Source organism: Tubulanus polymorphus, chromosome 2 (genome assembly GCF_964204645.1).
Source record: "Tubulanus polymorphus chromosome 2, tnTubPoly1.2, whole genome shotgun sequence".
NCBI classification, from domain to species: Eukaryota; Metazoa; Nemertea; class Palaeonemertea; order Tubulaniformes; family Tubulanidae; genus Tubulanus; species Tubulanus polymorphus.
In genome coordinates, this window is record NC_134026.1 from 23,583,904 (window position 1) to 23,602,720 (window position 18,817).

The following is an 18,817-nucleotide window of genomic DNA, read 5'->3' on the forward strand; positions in this document are numbered from 1 at the left end:
CCGACAGAGCCTAATATACCAGTAAATTAGTGAAAACTATGACAACTTTTTTAGGACTTATTGATTTATTTATATACAAAATACATATACAGAGAAATTTGAGGATCATTTCTTTTTTGACTTCATTTTCTGACGTTTGTTTTTGCCCGGGCGATTCTTACTCGGTTGCTACAAAACAAAAATTTGAGATGATTATAAACATAGATAACGAATAATACGAACAACTTGAATCAAAATAGACGTTTAAATAAACCTCATACGCAATGCATGAACATACCTTTCTTTTCTTCGGAAGTCCAGGTCGAGTCTGGTGCTTACGAACATTGAATTCTGTCATATCAGCCGCACTAGTAGCTGTATTATATTTTCCTCGTTTTTTCTGACCACCAAAACCATATTTCTGATTTTTGAATTCTCGTTTCTTCCCGGGCCTGAAAAGTTCACAGAACAAATTCAAGTTGAGCAACAGCAGTGCTCATCAAAAACTTATACACCTGGATAAAGGTATGTGTACTTACGTCGGATCTGTGTTTTTATTCATTAAAGCTTTGTCACCTTCCAAAAAGTCTAGTTTGTCTTTCTGCCCTAGAATGAATAATGGCATTTATGGAAAATATGAATCACCAAACACAAGTAAACCTTTGAAAACACTTTGTAAAACAAAATACCTTTTCTAAATTTCTTTACAGCATCCAACATCTCACGTTTTTCTTTATGTCGTTTCTGAATGACCTCGGTTTGCACTTTCTTGCCATATTTCCGTAGGTTTCGTAGCTTCTTAGCCTTTTCTGATCGTTCGAGCGCTTGTTCTTTCGATAAAAGTTTTTCTCGTACCTATTTTCGATGAGCAAAAAGCTATCATTCACCGCATTGAGTGCTGACTGAATACCTATTTGGTTTCAGATCGATGCTTACCTTCTTCATATGATCATCTGTTTTAGCCATTTGGGCAAAATAATCTTCGGGTCTTTTTGTTAAAATACCTAAACTTTTCAAACGCGGTATCGCTTCTAAAACAGATGCTTGAGCCTGTCGATAACTGAAACAGTAAAAAACAAACTAGACATAAATTTATGATTCTAAGGATAATCCCGGGTTAAAGTTCATAGACTGGTAAAATAATACTCAAACTCCAGGGAACATTTCAAATTTTGAATTAATATCATTATTTTGGAAGGTTATAAATGGTATGAGTTTAGGATTCCTTCTTAGGATCTTTTGAAAAAGGTCCTTGATCTTAAGAAAACCGAGTCAACTAAAACAAATCACAAAATGCTACACTCACAATAACAACTCTCTTTTGAAGTCATTATGTACAATGTCATCTGGATTAGCTTCTGTATCTTCAAGGTTTGTATCTAGTGTTACCGCCGCAGGAGGATTTGTTAAGTCCAATGTTTCGACCCAATCTAAATTTTGTTTGAATTCACCAAGAGCTTCTTCCATGCCGACCTATAATAGATAATCAGTATGAATGATGGTTGAGAACCATTGAGAAATTAAAAGATCTCGAGGAGAACTGAGAGAAACTTACCACATCGTTTATATATTTTTTTCGACCTTCTAAAACCACGTTAACTCCGGGTTTCAGTTTTCCTTCCTGGAAAGCATTTGCCAGCTGAAAATTCAATAAGAGGATATTCGATTCACGTATGGACATATTTCAGTTGCTCCCAAAGCCAAGTCCAAAACGAGTCACCGCTGCTAGAGATCTCAGCTTTTGAAGACAAACTATTACCCAATTCTAAGAAAATAACAGCTGCGACCAATTTAATGTCAATGAAAATTGAAACACTCTCAGTCTCAGCGGCTTTAAGAAATTTACAGTATATGACAATAGTGTGTTGACATTGGAATCAAGGTGTGAAGATCCGTCAATTGGTCAAATTTCGAAATCTATGAAACATTGTTAAGTTCAGCACGGGGCTCGTATCAGAGTTGTAGGTAATGTAAAAACGATAATCTGTTAATCCTATGTCTATAACTATAGACATAGGATTGTAAAAACGATAATCTGTTAATCCTATGTCTATAGTTATAGACATAGGATTAACAGATTATCGTTTTTACATTACCTACAACTCTGATACGAGTCCCTGTGAAGTTCAGTGCAATATAAAATGCATTTTTTATGGGATGTTTTATTTGAATTGATTCGAACTGGAGGCGATAATGAGAATATCAAACTTGGAGTGAAGATGGACAGACCGGTGAAAACAACAATGTTGTTTTCACCGGTCTGTCCATCTTCAAGATTCGATGTTGTCAACATCGAATCTTCATTCAGAGACCATTGAATGTATGAACATTTACCTCTTCATCTGAATCCACATCTGAAACATCCGAAGCATCGCTGTTATCAATAAAATTTTCCATATCAGCGGCCATGCTGTCTCCCTGTACGATGTACGATGCTGGATGTCTGATTCCAGGAGTCCGATTTCCGATTTCCGATTTCCTACTCCGTGTTTTAGTTAATGTCGACTTCTCGGAAACATTCGACTCTTCCTGGAAATTGCTTAGTTGTCAATATGGCGGACCGAACGAAAAGTTCCGATCATGGCGCTACACCGCCTCCCCTGCTCCTCATGCCACCCGGTGAAGGACTCACATTAGACACAACCATCAGTTCTAACATCCTGATGCCCGTTGCTCCTACAGGAGCTGCATCTTTAATGTCAGAAGCCGAAGGTGAGAAATACTGCTCGTTTAATCCGTAAATTCAAACCCGGAAGTAAAGAAATCAAATGCAATTCGCTTTTTTTATCCGAATAATGTCAATGTGTCGACCTGCTTATTAATCCCTTTTAATTCAAATTTCTTTTTTTAGAGGTTGATGTAGATTTAGAAGCAGACAGTTTTGTCGGGCAGAATCCATCCCCTCCTCCTCATGGGGCAATAAACAATCAACATACTGGTGGCGGTGGAACATATTCATTTTTCCAGTCATCAACTCCGGCGACTTCATCTGATCCGTTTTCACAGGTTGGAGCCAATCCTATTCCCTCACAACCACAGCAGGTATCATCGATTAGACAACCTCCGGTATCTGTGTTTTCTCCTGTAAGTCAAATTCAGCCGCCACATGTACCTGCTAACACTTCATTTGGGCCGCCACCTGTATCTATCGCAGGATTACCACCTAGGCCACCAGTGACAGGACCTCCATTTGGAGGACTACCACCTAGAGGTAATGACTGTTTTAGGCTTGACTTTTGAATATTCCGTGACAAATGATCCGTTCTTGATTTTTGTTTGAATTATTGATTTTGATTAGGAGGAACTACAATCAATTATCATCGTGCGCAAGGTCCCCTTAGATATGCTCAGCCTCCTCCTGGAACGTATGCCTCAGCTGCTGGATCACAACATCCTGGTCCCCCTCCACCGGCATTTGATGGTGTGCCAATTGCTCAGGTAAAAACTTACCCTAACTGTCAAGTCAAGTCTTTTACGTTTCATTTACTTTACAAACCTATAAATCATAAGGGATGTTGCAGCCCACACCACTTTATCATAATCAACAATAAAAAATAATTTTTTTTTTCGATTTATTGATTTTTAACTTCCAGTACCAGATGTTGTTGAACAGATGTTTAATACTTTTATAAGTAAACTGTCTACTGTATACATAAGTCTGTGTCTAATTAAAGACTATTATAATGCTTGTAAAGTTAATACGTGTTCAATCAAGTAGGATCTTAAAGATAGAATACTCATCATAATGGATAAGAAATACCTTTATACTTGTAGGATTGCACCAGTGAGTTGAAGTACTCCTATTAGAATTAATCTATGTGTTTGGATTAATCTAATTGGCATGTACATGTTTAATTTTCAGGTAGCACCAATGCAACCCGAGCCGATGCCAAATGATGCTTCTGGTATGACATACATACCAATGAGTTCGACACCACAAATGCCTAATCAAGGTGTTGCACTGTATCCAAATCAAAAGCTTTTCCAGCCAGTTCAGCCCCACTGGTTTTTCTGTAAGATCATTGAACATAGGGCCGTTTGGCTTCCAATGTCTTTGTTAGATACAATGAGGTTAGAAGAGGCATATAATTCACCTATGTGTAAGTAAATTTTCATTGACTTCATTTTGTGTTTCAAAGCAATGACTAGTTCATCATGCACATCTTGATTCTGATTTTCAGTTAATGAGACATCAGAACCGGTGATTGTATTTACGGATGGTGGGCGATATGATGTAGATTTGAGAAATCGTTGTCGAACTTCAGTCTATTGGGAAGAAGCGCCTACAGAAATAAAGAGGTGTACTTGGTTTTATAAATCGGAAGGTGACAATAGATATATACCCTATGACGAGGAATTTGCTGGGCAGTTAGAAGTAAGCTATTGTCTCAACAGAGCTATTTGCTATTTCTTTTCGAAAAAAAATTGAAATTGATTTTCTTGTTTGCTTTTCAGGAAGAATATAAAACTGCTGTATTGACAAATGTTTGGCATAAACGACTGGAATTTCCTGGTGGTGAAACAATTGTCATGCATAACCCAAATGTCATTGTGCATTTCAGACCATCATCATTGCCTGATGAATGGGGCACTGTGCAGGTAACAAAAGTAGGATTATATTTCAGATTAATCTGATCATCAGCATTCTTTTTTAATGGGATCGATATATTGGTATTTCATTATTTCAGGGAGACCAGATGAGACCACGTGTTGTGAAAAGAGGCATTGAAGAATTTGAAAACATTGAGGATGGTTAGTTTCTAAAACTGTTTCATTATCTGTGTGTTTTAGATCATTATTACAAATATTGAAATATCTTTCAGGCGAACCAGCTCTTATCGATCATCTCGTATTTGTTGTTCATGGTATCGGACAAATTTGTGATATTCGCTTCCGAGGATTAGTGGAATGTGGTAAGACTTTGACTGCGGTTATTTCGTCATTGTGAGAATAATTTATGTTCGTGATGTCGTTCTCTGGATATTGATTATTCTTCTTATTTGTACTTTCAAGTCGACGATCTACGAAGTAATTCAAACATGCTGTTGTCAACACACTTCCAACAACATGTGAAAGACAACCGTATAAACCGGATAGAATACTTACCGGTTCACTGGCATCAATCGCTCCACGGTGACGCGACTGGCATCGATCGCAGACTCAAACAGATAACACTGAAGAGTATCCCAAAGCTTCGAGATTTCACAAACGATACGCTGTTAGACATTCTTTTCTACACTAGTCCAAAATACTGTCAAGTGAGTCAATTTACAGTAAACTGAACTTTGCTTTCCAAAGAAATGTCAATTCGCTACCTTGGTTTTTTACTGATATTGATAAATCTTTTCCTTCACAGACTATCTTAGATACAGTGACATCTGAAATAAACAGATTGTATGATCAGTTTCTTCAACGCAATCCATCATTTACTGGTCAAATGTCAATAGCTGGTCATAGTTTAGGTGGGTTTACTCATTCATGCTTGGTGAATATTCTACAATCAAAAACATCTCAATTATTTCATTTAGATGATGCTATGATAGAGTTTCTAGGAAGCTATTGCTGCACAATACATTATAGGATTTGTTCATTGAATTGTTTTCTAGGTTCAGCAGTTATGTTTGACTTGCTTGTACACCAACCTGATGCACAGTCAGCAGAAACATCCCAAGTCTCGGATCAACCTAATGAAACAGAAGTGCTAAAAGAAACTGTAGCTCAAGAAGATGAAACTTTGGTACATGTTTTACCTTAATAGTTTTGATGATGCAATTCTCGTGAATGAAATCAAATATTAAATGGTGGTAAGTTATATCCCTGTGATTCACAATGTGATTTCAGGATGTACCTGCTGATTTAGAAGAAGAAGGTACTCCGACAATGGATGAAATCTTAGAAAAACTTGGTATGATGAACTTCAAACAAACTTTTGAAAATGAACATTTAGATCTTGAGGCATTGGTAAGTCTTCATCGCAATCGAAAAATCACATCCTGGTGATTCACGTACTCCTATCTGGAATTGTTGATTTCAGACACTGTGTAGTGCTGATGATATCAAAGAATTAGGTTTACCTATGGGTCCAAGGAAAAAACTACTGGGTTATCTGAAAGAACTTCGACAAAAAGAGGTTTATATACAATCCGTTTGAAATTATTATCATATCAACATATAGATGTGTGCGTGTGTTTGCACTACTGAGATTTCTTGGTTGTGGTTTTTGTCAAATTCCTTGAAAAATTGTAGGAAAAAAGAATTGAAGCGGTCAAACGAAAAGCTGAGCAAGATGCTGCGAAAAAACTTATGGAAGAAAAGTTACTTGAACAACAAAAACAGTCAGAAGAGTCAAAGAGTGCTACCTCTATCAGGTGAATACCCTGTTGTTCCATGAATTGTTCAATAACAGTTGAAAACTTTCTTGTAAAAAGCAACTCTCTCCTTCATAAGCATCACTTTACATCAGTGTCCGTTTTGTGTATTGTATTCAGAGATCCACTCATAAGTCAAGATTCAGTTGCTTCCATCACTGGTATTGATTACGTCGATATCGGGTCTGCGGGTACAGGGCAACCTCATGTCAGATACCCAAAGCTGAATTTTACACCGGTGAATTTTTTCGCTTTGGGTTCACCAATCGCTCTGTTTCTAACAACTAGAGGAACTGAAACGATCCCTGATGACTTCAGTTTTCCTACTTGTACTGGATTTTTCAACATTTTCCATCCTGTAAGTTAGTCTGCAAATTTCAAATGAAATGTTATGACACTACACATATTTTGTTCTAACATCACACATTTTCTGAATATTTCATTTCATGGTGACCCAATTGAACTTACAGTTTGACCCTGTGGTGAGTAATTCTCATAGATTCACCGAGGAGGGAATTGAAGCAAAAATGAATATGAAATTTTGTATTTACAGGCATACAGAATAGAACCACTTATTGCTTATGAATTCAGTAATATCAAACCTGTACTCATGCCCCACCATAAAGGACGTAAAAGGTTGCATTTAGGTATGTTAATACCATATATTACTTTTTTGTACCCTGATAGTGTAATTTTCTCACACAAAAATGTGCAAAATAAACTTACTTGAATATTGAATAGAATTGAGAGAAAGTCTGGCAAAAGTTGGAGCTGATTTGAAAGAAAGGCTGGTCAATTCATGGAAAAGTGCATGGAATACGGTGAATGAATTTGCTCGAGCTCATCGCGCGACTCCACAATCGCAGAACTTAGACCAAGACGTTGATGATCTGGTTAAACAGGTCGAACACATGACGCACGTTGAAGACTCTGCAGAGACGGGTTGTAAGTATGATCAATTTCGAAACCATTTACTTATGGTATCAGAGTATTATACGTGATATAATTGTATTGTATTTTCAGCTGTCTGTGAGTCTGTGACTACTGAGGAAGATTTAGTAATTGGTCAATTGAATGGTGGGCGTCGTATAGATTATGTATTGCAGGAAAAACCAATTGAAAGTTTCAATGATTACCTATTTGCTTTGGCTAGTCATGGATGCTATTGGTATGTGGTTCACAATGCTAAACTTATTAGTTACCTGTAAATCATCATTCATTTTATACATAACATAACAAAATAAATCATATCATATCATAACAAAATAAATCATATCACCCTGACATGGACACAAATATCCTTTGCTTGATTGATGTACAATCTTTGAAGTGAACATTTGATTAAACTCACAGAATTTTTTATAGCACTTCTGACGATTTTGTTTTATTAGGGATGAGAATCAGTGTTATTGGTAAGGGCTCCTGATTTACATGTTTTGCGCATGGTAGCAACAACTCTCGTCTATTGTTGCCTCTATTGCCTCGATCCCCGTATAAACCTGCCTAAATGGCTTTGGTGCTGTAATTATCAAATTCATTCATCTGGTCAAACTATTTATAATGGGCCTAATGTATCACCGAAGGTCACATACTTTCACTACCTTTGAGAGTGCCTCATATTCTTGTATCTCTACAAAATATTTATACGAATAGGGTCCCAAAAAATACGGCACATAGATTAGATTCAGTAGTTTGGTATTAAAAAATGAAACATAAAGAACAGGTAATCTACACAAATCAACATAAATACTGGTACATCTTTATAAACCTTAACAAAGTTTTTGGGTTTAACAAGCACCTGTTTCACCTGTGATCTCTTGTGATAAATTCTTGGAAACTTACTGAGTGCTTTGGTCAAGGCTGCACAAATTTTTGATATCCAAATTGACATGTTTGAAGTCAAATCCAGTATGTTTATTATGGTAATCGAGACAAATTGCTGTATATTTCAGGGAGTCTGAAGACACTGCTCTGTTGATATTGAAAGAAACATACGCATTGATGGGCGTCACACCACAGAAACAAGGGCCACCCGCGCAGAAAGGACTGCGAATGACCAGCCCACCTCGTGAATCTATGCCACCCCTGCCAGGCCAGCCACCTGTTTCATCACAAAATGGTTTCATGTCTGCGCCTTATGTCGGCAATACTGCAAGTATGCCACCGCCACCAATGGGTCCTCCTACTGGTACGACAGCACCATTGAGAGGTCTACCTCCTCCTTTAGTTAATGTGGCTGCTGGTCATCCTCCAATGATGGCAGGTCCACCACCCTTGTCCGGTTTTGTGAGAAAGAGCTAGTCATCTTGCTCAATTGAAATATGAAAGGGATGAGTGTAATACATGCATGCAGTACATGTCCTAGATCCACTCCTGTTTCTGGACCTGGGCCCAGTAGCTCAAAAGGTGGTTCAAGATAACCGGCAGATAAACACCAACAGTAAACAATGAACTTTTAATTGTCACTATATCAACTAACCACTGGTTAACTCTCACCAACTTTTGAGCAAACTGGCCCCTCGGGTGTTAAAGAATTCAATTTAACATTTGACAGGTTTAGATCTGAACCATGGATCACTAAAGTAATTTCTAAATATAGAACTGGTCCTTTCGATTTCGAAAACTTGTTAATTTTGGATTTATGTATGTACGTTAAATCTGGGGTAGTCAGGTTTTCTCAACAAAAAGGGGTGGGGTACCTTAACTGTTATACTTTACACTGAAATGATGAAAAAATGGTTGAGGTACATGAGGTTTAATGTTTTGATGATTCTTTATTTGAACTTCAGTTTTCCTGAAAGCGATTATAACAATCACATTAATTTTCATGTAGACTTTCCATGCATGTTTAATTATGAAAATCATTTCCCAGATGTATTTGAATTAGAAAAAATATACACAACATTGATTTCTATGGTTATCTTTGAGTATCTGGTGGTCTCTTGTGTATTTTGATCGAAGGTGCTTCAACTATTTTCAATGTAATGTATTGATATATTATTTAAAAGCTGGTTACTGGAATAAGCACTTTCACTTTAAGGGTTGGGGCTCAGTTCATTTGTGTACTTAACATGTATAACTTAAATGTACACGATTGTCTGTTTGTGAATAAAATTAATTTATTTCGTAAATATTAAAATTTTCTTATTAAAGGGATCTTGTTTGATTAAAGGGTTAAAATTAATTAAATGCTGGTATCCGTTGCCGGGACACCGCCTGATTTGATTACTTATTCCGTACAGTGCTGCCATCTAACGTTCAGGTGCGTCACAATTAAGGTAATCTTATAGTTAAGATCTCAAACCGAAAAGATACCAAGCTATTTTTGCTATAGTAAAAGCTGCTAGCAAAACAAAATAACAGTGGAAAATTATTTACATGAATTATAGTAGTTGATATTATTGATTAGCCAAAAAGTCGACGGTAATTGCCTCTTTGAATAAAATTAGCGAAACGTTTTTTCATTGACGTAGTTATCGCGTTGACCGACATCCGGGATATACGTTGGTTCTTTTCTGTTTCGCTGTTGACTGCAACACCCCGTGTGTGCTCGCCAAAAATTCCTCAACATGAAGATTATTGAGTTGTAAGTGGCTTCTAGCTCTAGATTATGATTACTGGTTATCCAAAGTAGCTTGAGATTTAAAAATGCAGTTGTTTGGCCATTGAAAAAAGCTTGGACTTCACAACAAAATTAAAATGAAATCGATTTCAGAGAGACTGACAGTCAGTATATAGACAGTGGCAGATTTTGAGATCTGTCAGTAGTGTCACATAACTCATTGATCAGTCAAACAAGTTTCTTCACAATTTTTAGATTTCTCTTTCGTGACTCCTCAATCTAGATTCCAGGATGATCCACCAGTTTCATTTCATTATCCTGCTGGGGCCTGGGGGTCAATGACGAAAATTGTGTTTTTCCATCCCGTAGAGTTTGGATCATGGCATCATGTCACAGGCCACGACAAGAATAAAGGGTGGTTCTTTTAACCGAAGAATTTAAGGTTTTAGGGGTTGGAGGTTTGGACTAGCGCCAGTTGCTCGTAAGTTGGTTAAGATAAAACCGGCGGATACCATGGCAGGGATGTACTTTTAACGAAGTGGCTATTCTTACGGACACGTACAATGATTCCGTAGGCTATTTGTACGCTGCCGTACGGATTACTCTGGAATGTTCGTAAGGGAAGGGATAGGGTAAGGTGAGACTATATGTAGTTAAAACATTCGGCTGACTGTCAGCGAGCTCGGTGGTCTAGTGGTATGATGCTGCGCTAGTAATTTACTGGTTTGAGTCTCGCTCGATCCGTTCTATTTTTCTCTAACTCTTCACACTATCCTTGAAGTCGTGCACTTCTGTACGCATGCGCAGCATTAATCAGCCAATAAGCGACAGTTATTAGCGTACAGATCCTAGTTCACTTGGATGATAATCAATAATTTTCTGGATTTTAATGATACCTTAGCCGACCCAACCTTAACCCTTCAGTGGGGAGACGATAACTATTTTTTTACCTATTTTCTAGTCGAGTACGTTTGCCGATGAAGGTGGAAGAGGTATGTCATACATATACTGAACTATCTTTCTTAACATTATGATCCGTCATCAGATCACTGGTTAAGTGGTGGTTTAATGGATGTGTTGTTCCTATTTACAGTACCAAGTTGCTCAATTATACTCAGTCGCTGAAGCAAGTAAAGCTGAAACCGGAGGTGGGGATGGTATTGAAGTTTTAGCAAATCATCCAATTAAAGAACAGCCTGTGCCCGCTTTGATGGATGGTTACACGGAAGGCCAATATACGCATAAAATTTACCATATAGAAAAGTAAGCATTAGCACGTAGTTCAGCTCTGGGCTTCGTGGGGAATAGTAGAGGTTTAGAAATTATCTGATCCTGTTTTTTCGTCTTGTGTTTTTCAGCAAAATCCCATCTTTTCTGCGAAAGTGTTCGCAAAAGATTTGCGGTAAAGGCTGTTTTTCATTTCATGAAAAAGCGTGGAATGCATATCCATACTGTAGAACTGTTGTGACGGTAAGCTTCATTTCGACTGATAAAAGCGCTGCGATGATTTTGTTCAGATTTGGTGATCATTGACTGTTTTATTATAAGTCTTGTCCGACTCTTTCAGAATGAATATATGAAGGACTCTTTTTTCCTAAAGATCGAAACACTTCACAAGGATGATGATGGCTCGTCAGAAAATGTAAGTAAAGATGATAGGGATCGGGAATTATAATAAGCGTTGATGGATTTGATAGTGATATTATGGGCTTCAAAAGTGCGATCGAAGGATAACGTTAGATACAACAACAAAAATGATCATATCTGATAAGGCTATGGTCTGCCAATGCAAGATTATTTTCATGAGCATTTATATGGCTTGTTATGAATGATATAGTGATGAAATTCAGTAGAGCAGATTGCAATAATTGATGACATTCAGATGTTTAACAGATTGCAACCAGTAAATTGTTGGGTCTAATGCCCAAACAATATCTCTGAACAATAACTTCAAATAATCAATGGATTTTTACCACTAAAAGCAACCTAATTGAATCATAATGAAAGAAGGAAATCATCGTATAAACTAATACTGAATATGTATGATTGTTTCAGTTCGGTGATAATATTTGTCTCGTGATGCCTTCAGGGTATTATGAGTAATCCTTAGGAATTATCTTTGTCTTTAGGCATTTGTTGAACTACGTTTAAAAAATCTATACTTTAATCATACATATATATATATATATAGTATATGAGTGTATGGAATATTTGTAAATATATCTTTTGTGAATTTGCAAACTGATAAATCTGTCACACCCCATTTAATAGTATGACAGTTAACATATGCCATCCACTCTATACATAATACCAGTTGATCTTGGCCTTTCATGCCTAGGAAGATCTGGTGACCGTTTGAAACATTGTGTATGTCATCTTGATACTTGATTTTGATTATTAATGAAAGTAGTGTTTTGAAAATTATGTAAATTGATGAGTCGACCATCACATCTACAATGTTAGAATGCTTTCCTATTCGGTATTGGCCTAATTGCCTGGCAATATGTTGAGTACTCGTTTTTTCGTCAGATTATCTGCCAATTTTTCAACAGGTACATAATTTAACTCAAGAACAACTCTTAAATCGAAAAGTAGTATATGTAGATATAGCTAATGATGAAGTTCGGCCGTCGGTAAGTGCAGCAAAACATGCTCATATATACAAGCATGCTGCATTGGCTGTCCTGTCTATAGCATATTTTTTGTACATCATACTTGTCTATCACTGTACATGTATTAGCAAAAGTGCATAAGTAACGTAAGGCTAGAAAAAATGATACCTTATTTCTCCTAATTTGCCAGGTCATTTTGTGAATCGCAATAGAATTTGTAATCAGTTCATTTCTATAACTGCTGTGTCTGTTAAGCTAAATCATGATTTAAAAAAAATAGGTGGCCAGTCGGGTCAACTTTTTAAGCTAAGCAGAAAGGAGAAACAAGATTTTTTTAGCCTGATGTTATGTATTTTTTTTGTTATTGATGTTAAAGTATTTTGAACCAACAAGCAAAATTATTCATACTTCTTCCTGTCAATAACTGAAATTCTTAAGTTAATCCACCATTGGACTAACGATTAATGCTTAGATTATTCCCTAATGCAATTGAAATCAGGGACTCAAATTACTATGGTGTTAGTTTTAATATGCATCGCATATTTATACATAACAGTCCGGGTCAAAGTCCTCATTTAGTCATTAATTATGGTTCTATTTATGCAGACAGTATACTGTTCCTTCTAGTCACAATTTGGATATCTACTGGTTATCATTTCATACAAGACCAGCCCGATTAGCATTTTCACATCTCGGCTGACCCAAATTTATTATGAATGAATGATAAATGATAATATCATGTTTGTCCTCAATAATTATTAGAATAGTCGTAGATTTTCATATTTCTACCATTAAAATCATCAAATGATGCATTCATATCTTACACTACAACAGCCTGATATCTAATAATACAAGTGACATATGGTACGACTCTAGGCACCACTGCTGAAATCAATGAATATGTATCTTGTTTTGATTTTAAATTAAGAAACAATATTAATGCAAACATTCATGCTTAATTAAACTTTTCATATATGCTCAAATTGTCTATCTGGAATGAAGGTTCTGATATTGCTAATTGGTTCTACTGGTAATTCTTGTTAGCTTTTTAGTGTGCCGGACCCCTCTTACTGGTCCGAATTCTCACCTGATTGACGCTTGTCTTTGTTATCGGTTGATATGAAATCAATTTCTCTCAAGGTTCATAACCTAACTCCTGAACAGTTAGCTAAGCGAAAGATTGTCTATGTTGATATAGCTGACAATTCAAGTTTACAATCGAAGGTAAGTGCACGTTTTTCACAGCAGGTGCCTGAATTCTTTGGTGGGGTGGATTGAGATGGGCTGCATTCTTTCTTGACCTGGAGAGTGAGCAAAATTGTAATTATTTCGTAAAATCATTTTTGGTTCTGGAGAAATTGGTGCTGCCTATATCTCTAAGGTCCATCTAAATCCACCATAACTCCACCATGGTCTAACGAATGATAATGCTGCTCAAATGACTGAATTAGAAGCAGTTCTTTTATCTAAAATTATAATCTGGTTACCGACAATTTTGGATAACATTGAATCACGTGAATGGTAAGTCTTTACTATCTATGCGCGCCGCATGATGCTGTATATAATCAATTGCATGTTTGTACTGTGAAGTCTACATCGCCTCAATTCAGGGATTATCAACGAATTTCTTTCATGTTTTTTAAATTGGAGTGGAAAATTGTGGAACCTTTTCCAGCTCAACAACCAGGAGAACTGGGGAATTTGTTTTTTCCATTTTGGCTTCAACTTTTATCAAAAATTTTTATTAATCAGTGATATAAGCTTCACATGTTTGTATCTGTAATCATTTTATCACATATTCACCAGTTATTTTTTTGATATGCAGTAAAGTTTCAGTCATTCATGAAGTCTAAGAAACTATGTTTTAGAATAAATCACCACGTAATATCTCCAAAATATGATACAATGATTATTAATAAAGCATTAAAGCTCAAATATCTTGGTGGGTCATAAATTTATTTCAGACCATTGGCTTTTAATTCAGAACTACATTTCAGGACTACAAAGAAGATGAAGATCCTACCATATACACTTCTGAGAAAACTGGCCGAGGACCCCTTAAAGGAAAAGACTGGCATGTAAGTCATGTAATATTCAACTTTCTCGTACACTGAATTAAATGGAAATGTTACTCATACTTTGTTCAAAAAAAATTTCAGAAAAGTGTCACTCCTCTTATGTGTGCGTACAAGCTAGTGACATACGAGTTCAAATGGTTTGGCATTGGTGGAACTGTAGAAAGATTTATAGAAGGGGTAATGTCTTAATGTTTCATATTTTGTGATGACTTGTTTTCTCTCAATAGGATGACCTCTATGACTTTATTTATTGACAGGCGGAAGGAAGACTATTTTTAAACTTTCATCGTCAGCTGTTCTGTTGGACTGATAAGTGGTACGGACTTACCATGGAAGATATTCGTGCAATCGAAGACAAAACACAGCAAGAATTAGACGAGGTAACTGTCCCTGTTTTGATTAGTTTTATGGATTCCAATCAATTAGAAAATATTTCATATTGAAGAAGTATAGTGCGGTTAATTTCTATCGTGATTTTGGATATTCTTGTGCGTAATGTATACTAGATTTTAACCCTAAATGGCAAAATTCTAGTATAAGACAATGATTTTGTGTTAAGCTTGTTGATCGATCAATTTAGCCATTTGAATTTCTGAATGATATGTTGAAATAAGAAATCAGTTGGTATATATATTAACTTGTGTTTATCTTCTTCGTTTTTTTTCAGTCCCGTCAAAAGCCAGGTTTAAAAGGAACTTTAGAAAACTGATTGGAGTAATAATCGTACATATATATATATATATATATATATATATATAAATATATATATATTTATATATTTATTTGGATTGGAATTTGCTTCATTTTCCAATCGATATGTGGTCAGTCCGACGGCTCACCGCTACTGACATAAGTTCTGGCGATAGATTTGGATAATTATTCACACTAAATAAACCTCTATCATAGTGTATTGAAAAAAAACCCATGAAATTCATGACAAGATTTTAGCCACTCTTTTATTAAGGTTTCTTTAAAAGCCTTTGTGTTCAAATGCTTAGCGAATATTGTGAAATATTGTGATAAATTTTAGACTATATAAACAATAGGTTATGACCATTTGTTCGAACAATCAATTTCATGATCGCATTTCACAAGCAAGTCTTTACGAAGATTTAGCTTTAAATGATGGGCTAATTGGAAATATAATGAATAACCGATTGGTGCACTTATCTAAATCATTCATATAAAACTTGTTCGTGGAATGAGGGCCTGAATATATGATTGACTGTAGAGAGTAGTACATAATCTGAATATTAAAATTATATTTGTATTTTATGGCGATACCATTATCTAAACTAATTGTATGAAAAATATGAATTTTCAGATTATTTTGCTCAATGGCTTGAAATTTATGATTACCAATCGGTGACAGGATTTATGTCTATTTTGATATTTTCTGTCACATACACACACACACATTACCTGAATGTGGTACCTACCTATTTTCATGATTTAGAAGTGATTCTTTGATGAAATATGCGAACAACTAAAACCGATACGCATGGCTTTGGCTTATCGGCATTTATTCATGGTATCTGTATATGACTACCGGTTCATGTGTGAAATGTACCGTTTGATTTTAAATACTGCAATAGATTATTATACAACGAGACATCCATGTTATCATTATTGTTAAGAATGATTATCATCTGACAAATTTACTGGTTAGTTTAGTAAATGGGAAGGCAGATCATGAGCACTGTATATTATTTCCATGCCTAATTATGACAACTGTACAAGTTGTCACTCGGTGATGAGTAAAATCCTATACTAAGTGGTAGTTATAAGAGTAGAAAATCAGTTAGAATGACATGAAAAAATCTTTGGCTGTTCATTAATGTGCCAGTATTTTTTCATTCAATTATTGAAGGTCCGCTCAATTTAAAGATGAATGATTTCTCTATGATAAATGAATGGTATTACTTATGATTCAATTTTTTTTGGGGAAGACTGGAGCTCAAAATTTGAAATTCATAGTCATCATTGATTCTGTATGAATCAATTTTTGAATGGTATGTGTGAATTTTCATCAATCTCATACATGCATTATATCTGCCTTCTTCATTCAGTGAAACTGATTTATCAGATAAACTGGAAACTCAGAATAAACCACTGTATTTTGTGTACAGAAGCTGATGTTCACACAATGTCTTTACCTGCATTCTTTCAACTGGTTCCCAATCCATTCATCTGGAACTATGCCATTGATTAATTGTAAAAATCCTCCCTACTCGTCATCCTAGCTTTCCATACATGCCATTGATTGCAAAATGCATTCCATCCACCATCTCATTTGTAGAACTTCATTAGAGTAAAATAATGTGTATTTTAGATTTTTATACATGTTAGAACACATCGAATGAGCACGGTGGGTAGATTTACTGTCCTTGCTGAGAGAAGTGACATGCTTAAATGTTGATCTCACTGTGTCGAATTTCAATCTTCAGTCATTATTCTTGGTTCTTCATGGCTTCAATTCCAGTTTCAATAACGTTACCAGGTATTTGGATGCTGTGTCATGAAACTATTTTGGAACTATATTTATATATGTAGCACATTTATAATTCACCTCTTCAAATTGCTATATATTTCCACTGTATACGACACCTATTCAAATCTTACTCTTTTCTTTAGATTTATTGTGGGCAGTTTTGATGGTTTTAGATTAATGTACATTAAGATATCACACTCTCAACCTTGTTTCATGAATGAAAGCATCTGGCAAAAATGAAATGACAAGGATCTTAGCCTGGGTTCATGGCTGCAATTTTTTCCTAAGGCAGGTGAAAAGTTGCTATGAAACCGTTTTTGTTGCGCATGTGTGCACCAGTAAAACATTAATTAGTTTCTAATTCTGATCAATAAGTGTTGTGCACCAGGTACTGATACTAAAATGTGGCATTCATGGCAACTAGTTTATGACTGAGGTCGAAAGGATTGATTTAAAAAATTGATGACCATTTCAGCATACTTTGTATTGAGTTATGCATGTAGTAACTTATTCACTTTGGAATGGGTTTGGTGCCTAAAACTTAAAAGGTGCACAAAACTAAGTTAGCTGTTAGGTAGGAACTGAAAATTATTGCTATTTATTGGAATTAATTTACACTTAGGTTAAGTCTTATGTTAGTGGAAATTCTTGACTCAATTGTGTTGATTTTTCCATCACAAGTGTATTATTTATTCGGTTTCTTTTTCCAATTTTACTAGCATCTATTAGATAGTGATCGTATACAGGGATTAACGACTAAAACCATTGTGAACAATATTTTTCAGTGCCGGTTGCAAAAATTGTGAATAATGTAAATTATAATGTGTAAAAAGTGTCTTGCGTTATATTATCATATATGTGTATACATGAATGGTACTAAATTCTATGCTTGTAATCTGTTCTAAATTAAGTAAACAATAAAATAAAGTATGATGCCACATGCAATTATTGGAGTTGATTTGGTGCGTTTGTTTCCTTGTGACAAGAATGATGAACTTCCATGAATATCAAACCTGTTGGACAAGAATGCCATTTGCTAAATGGTGTGTTGTCTTGAACATTTTGATGCTGGTACTGGTCTATCTGGTAAACTGTCCAATTCTTTAAAATGAAAATAAGATTTCTGTCTGCTGCTGTTTTTCAATACATGAATTTTCCCTCGTCGGTAATCTGGTAAAATTTTGACTTCATTCTGTGTGCACCTAAACCAGTATAGCATAATATACAATACCGTATACTATACTATCGATGTTGTATCTCTGTTGGCGATTTACATTAGGCCCCTAGCTTACTGCACATTTATGACCGACATTGGCTGTAGTTTTCACTATGCAAGTGCATCATGAGAGAATCAAAACTGAGGAGTGTGGCGGAATTAAAAGGAATTTATTGTATTGAAGGACTGATGGTTTGAAATACAAAGATTTGTCATTTGATCCATTCGGTTCAATAATCCTCTACTTTTATCCATTGATTTTTCGCAGTTCTGCCAACTACAGGTTTAGGCAGTGTCTACTGAAGTACTAGCACAAGTGAAAAAATATTCAATAGAATAGACATAAGATATTGAATATCTTGAAAGGGTAGGTCGAGGCTGCAGATCAAGACGTGTCGTAAAAAAGAACTGAACAGTCAAGCTACCAATACTGGTAACTTAGAATGAAGCTACGAATATTGTGAGACATGCAAATCCGATAAACCAAACACTTAAAACTTGAATTACAGCA

At 35.7% G+C, this 18,817-nt stretch overlaps 3 protein-coding genes across 5 annotated transcripts; 2 read left to right on the plus strand and 1 right to left on the minus strand.

The window, feature by feature from the left end:
• Positions 1-49: 49 nt before the first annotated feature.
• Positions 50-2,419, minus strand: LOC141900039 (putative rRNA-processing protein EBP2). Its single transcript, XM_074786742.1, has 8 exons — positions 2,314-2,419; positions 1,535-1,618; positions 1,286-1,452; positions 916-1,039; positions 669-834; positions 519-585; positions 278-431; positions 50-168 (listed from the first exon to the last, which is right to left on the minus strand). Exons 1-8 carry the CDS (start codon positions 2,386-2,388, stop codon positions 106-108), a joined length of 900 nt encoding a protein of 299 aa, XP_074642843.1. The 5' UTR covers positions 2,389-2,419; the 3' UTR covers positions 50-105.
• Positions 2,420-2,531: 112 nt separating this feature from the next.
• Positions 2,532-9,461, plus strand: LOC141899567 (triacylglycerol hydrolase DDHD2-like). Of its 2 annotated transcripts, none has more exons than XM_074785940.1 (20): positions 2,532-2,691; positions 2,831-3,190; positions 3,278-3,417; positions 3,842-4,079; positions 4,161-4,354; positions 4,435-4,587; positions 4,668-4,731; positions 4,803-4,892; positions 4,993-5,237; positions 5,336-5,441; positions 5,586-5,716; positions 5,821-5,940; positions 6,014-6,109; positions 6,226-6,347; positions 6,468-6,705; positions 6,818-6,829; positions 6,901-6,994; positions 7,089-7,292; positions 7,371-7,515; positions 8,300-9,461. In XM_074785940.1, the coding sequence occupies exons 1-20, from the start codon at positions 2,532-2,534 to the stop codon at positions 8,646-8,648; spliced, it is 3,261 nt and encodes a 1,086-aa protein (XP_074642041.1). In that variant the 3' UTR covers positions 8,649-9,461. The 2 variants fall into 2 exon arrangements, with proteins under 2 accessions (XP_074642041.1, XP_074642043.1); XM_074785942.1 differs by having other exon boundaries at positions 4,435-4,578.
• A 371-nt stretch (positions 9,462-9,832) lies between these two features.
• On the plus strand, positions 9,833-15,344 carry LOC141898755 (phosphatidylinositol transfer protein alpha isoform-like). 2 transcript variants are annotated; one of them, XM_074784836.1, is made up of 10 exons: positions 9,833-9,933; positions 10,871-10,901; positions 11,003-11,172; positions 11,268-11,379; positions 11,477-11,551; positions 12,462-12,542; positions 14,519-14,599; positions 14,681-14,776; positions 14,857-14,979; positions 15,267-15,344. In XM_074784836.1, the coding sequence occupies exons 1-10, from the start codon at positions 9,917-9,919 to the stop codon at positions 15,306-15,308; spliced, it is 828 nt and encodes a 275-aa protein (XP_074640937.1). In that variant the 5' UTR covers positions 9,833-9,916; the 3' UTR covers positions 15,309-15,344. The 2 variants fall into 2 exon arrangements, with proteins under 2 accessions (XP_074640937.1, XP_074640936.1); XM_074784835.1 differs by lacking the exon at positions 12,462-12,542 and adding an exon at positions 13,662-13,745.
• The last annotated feature ends 3,473 nt before the right edge of the window (positions 15,345-18,817 follow it).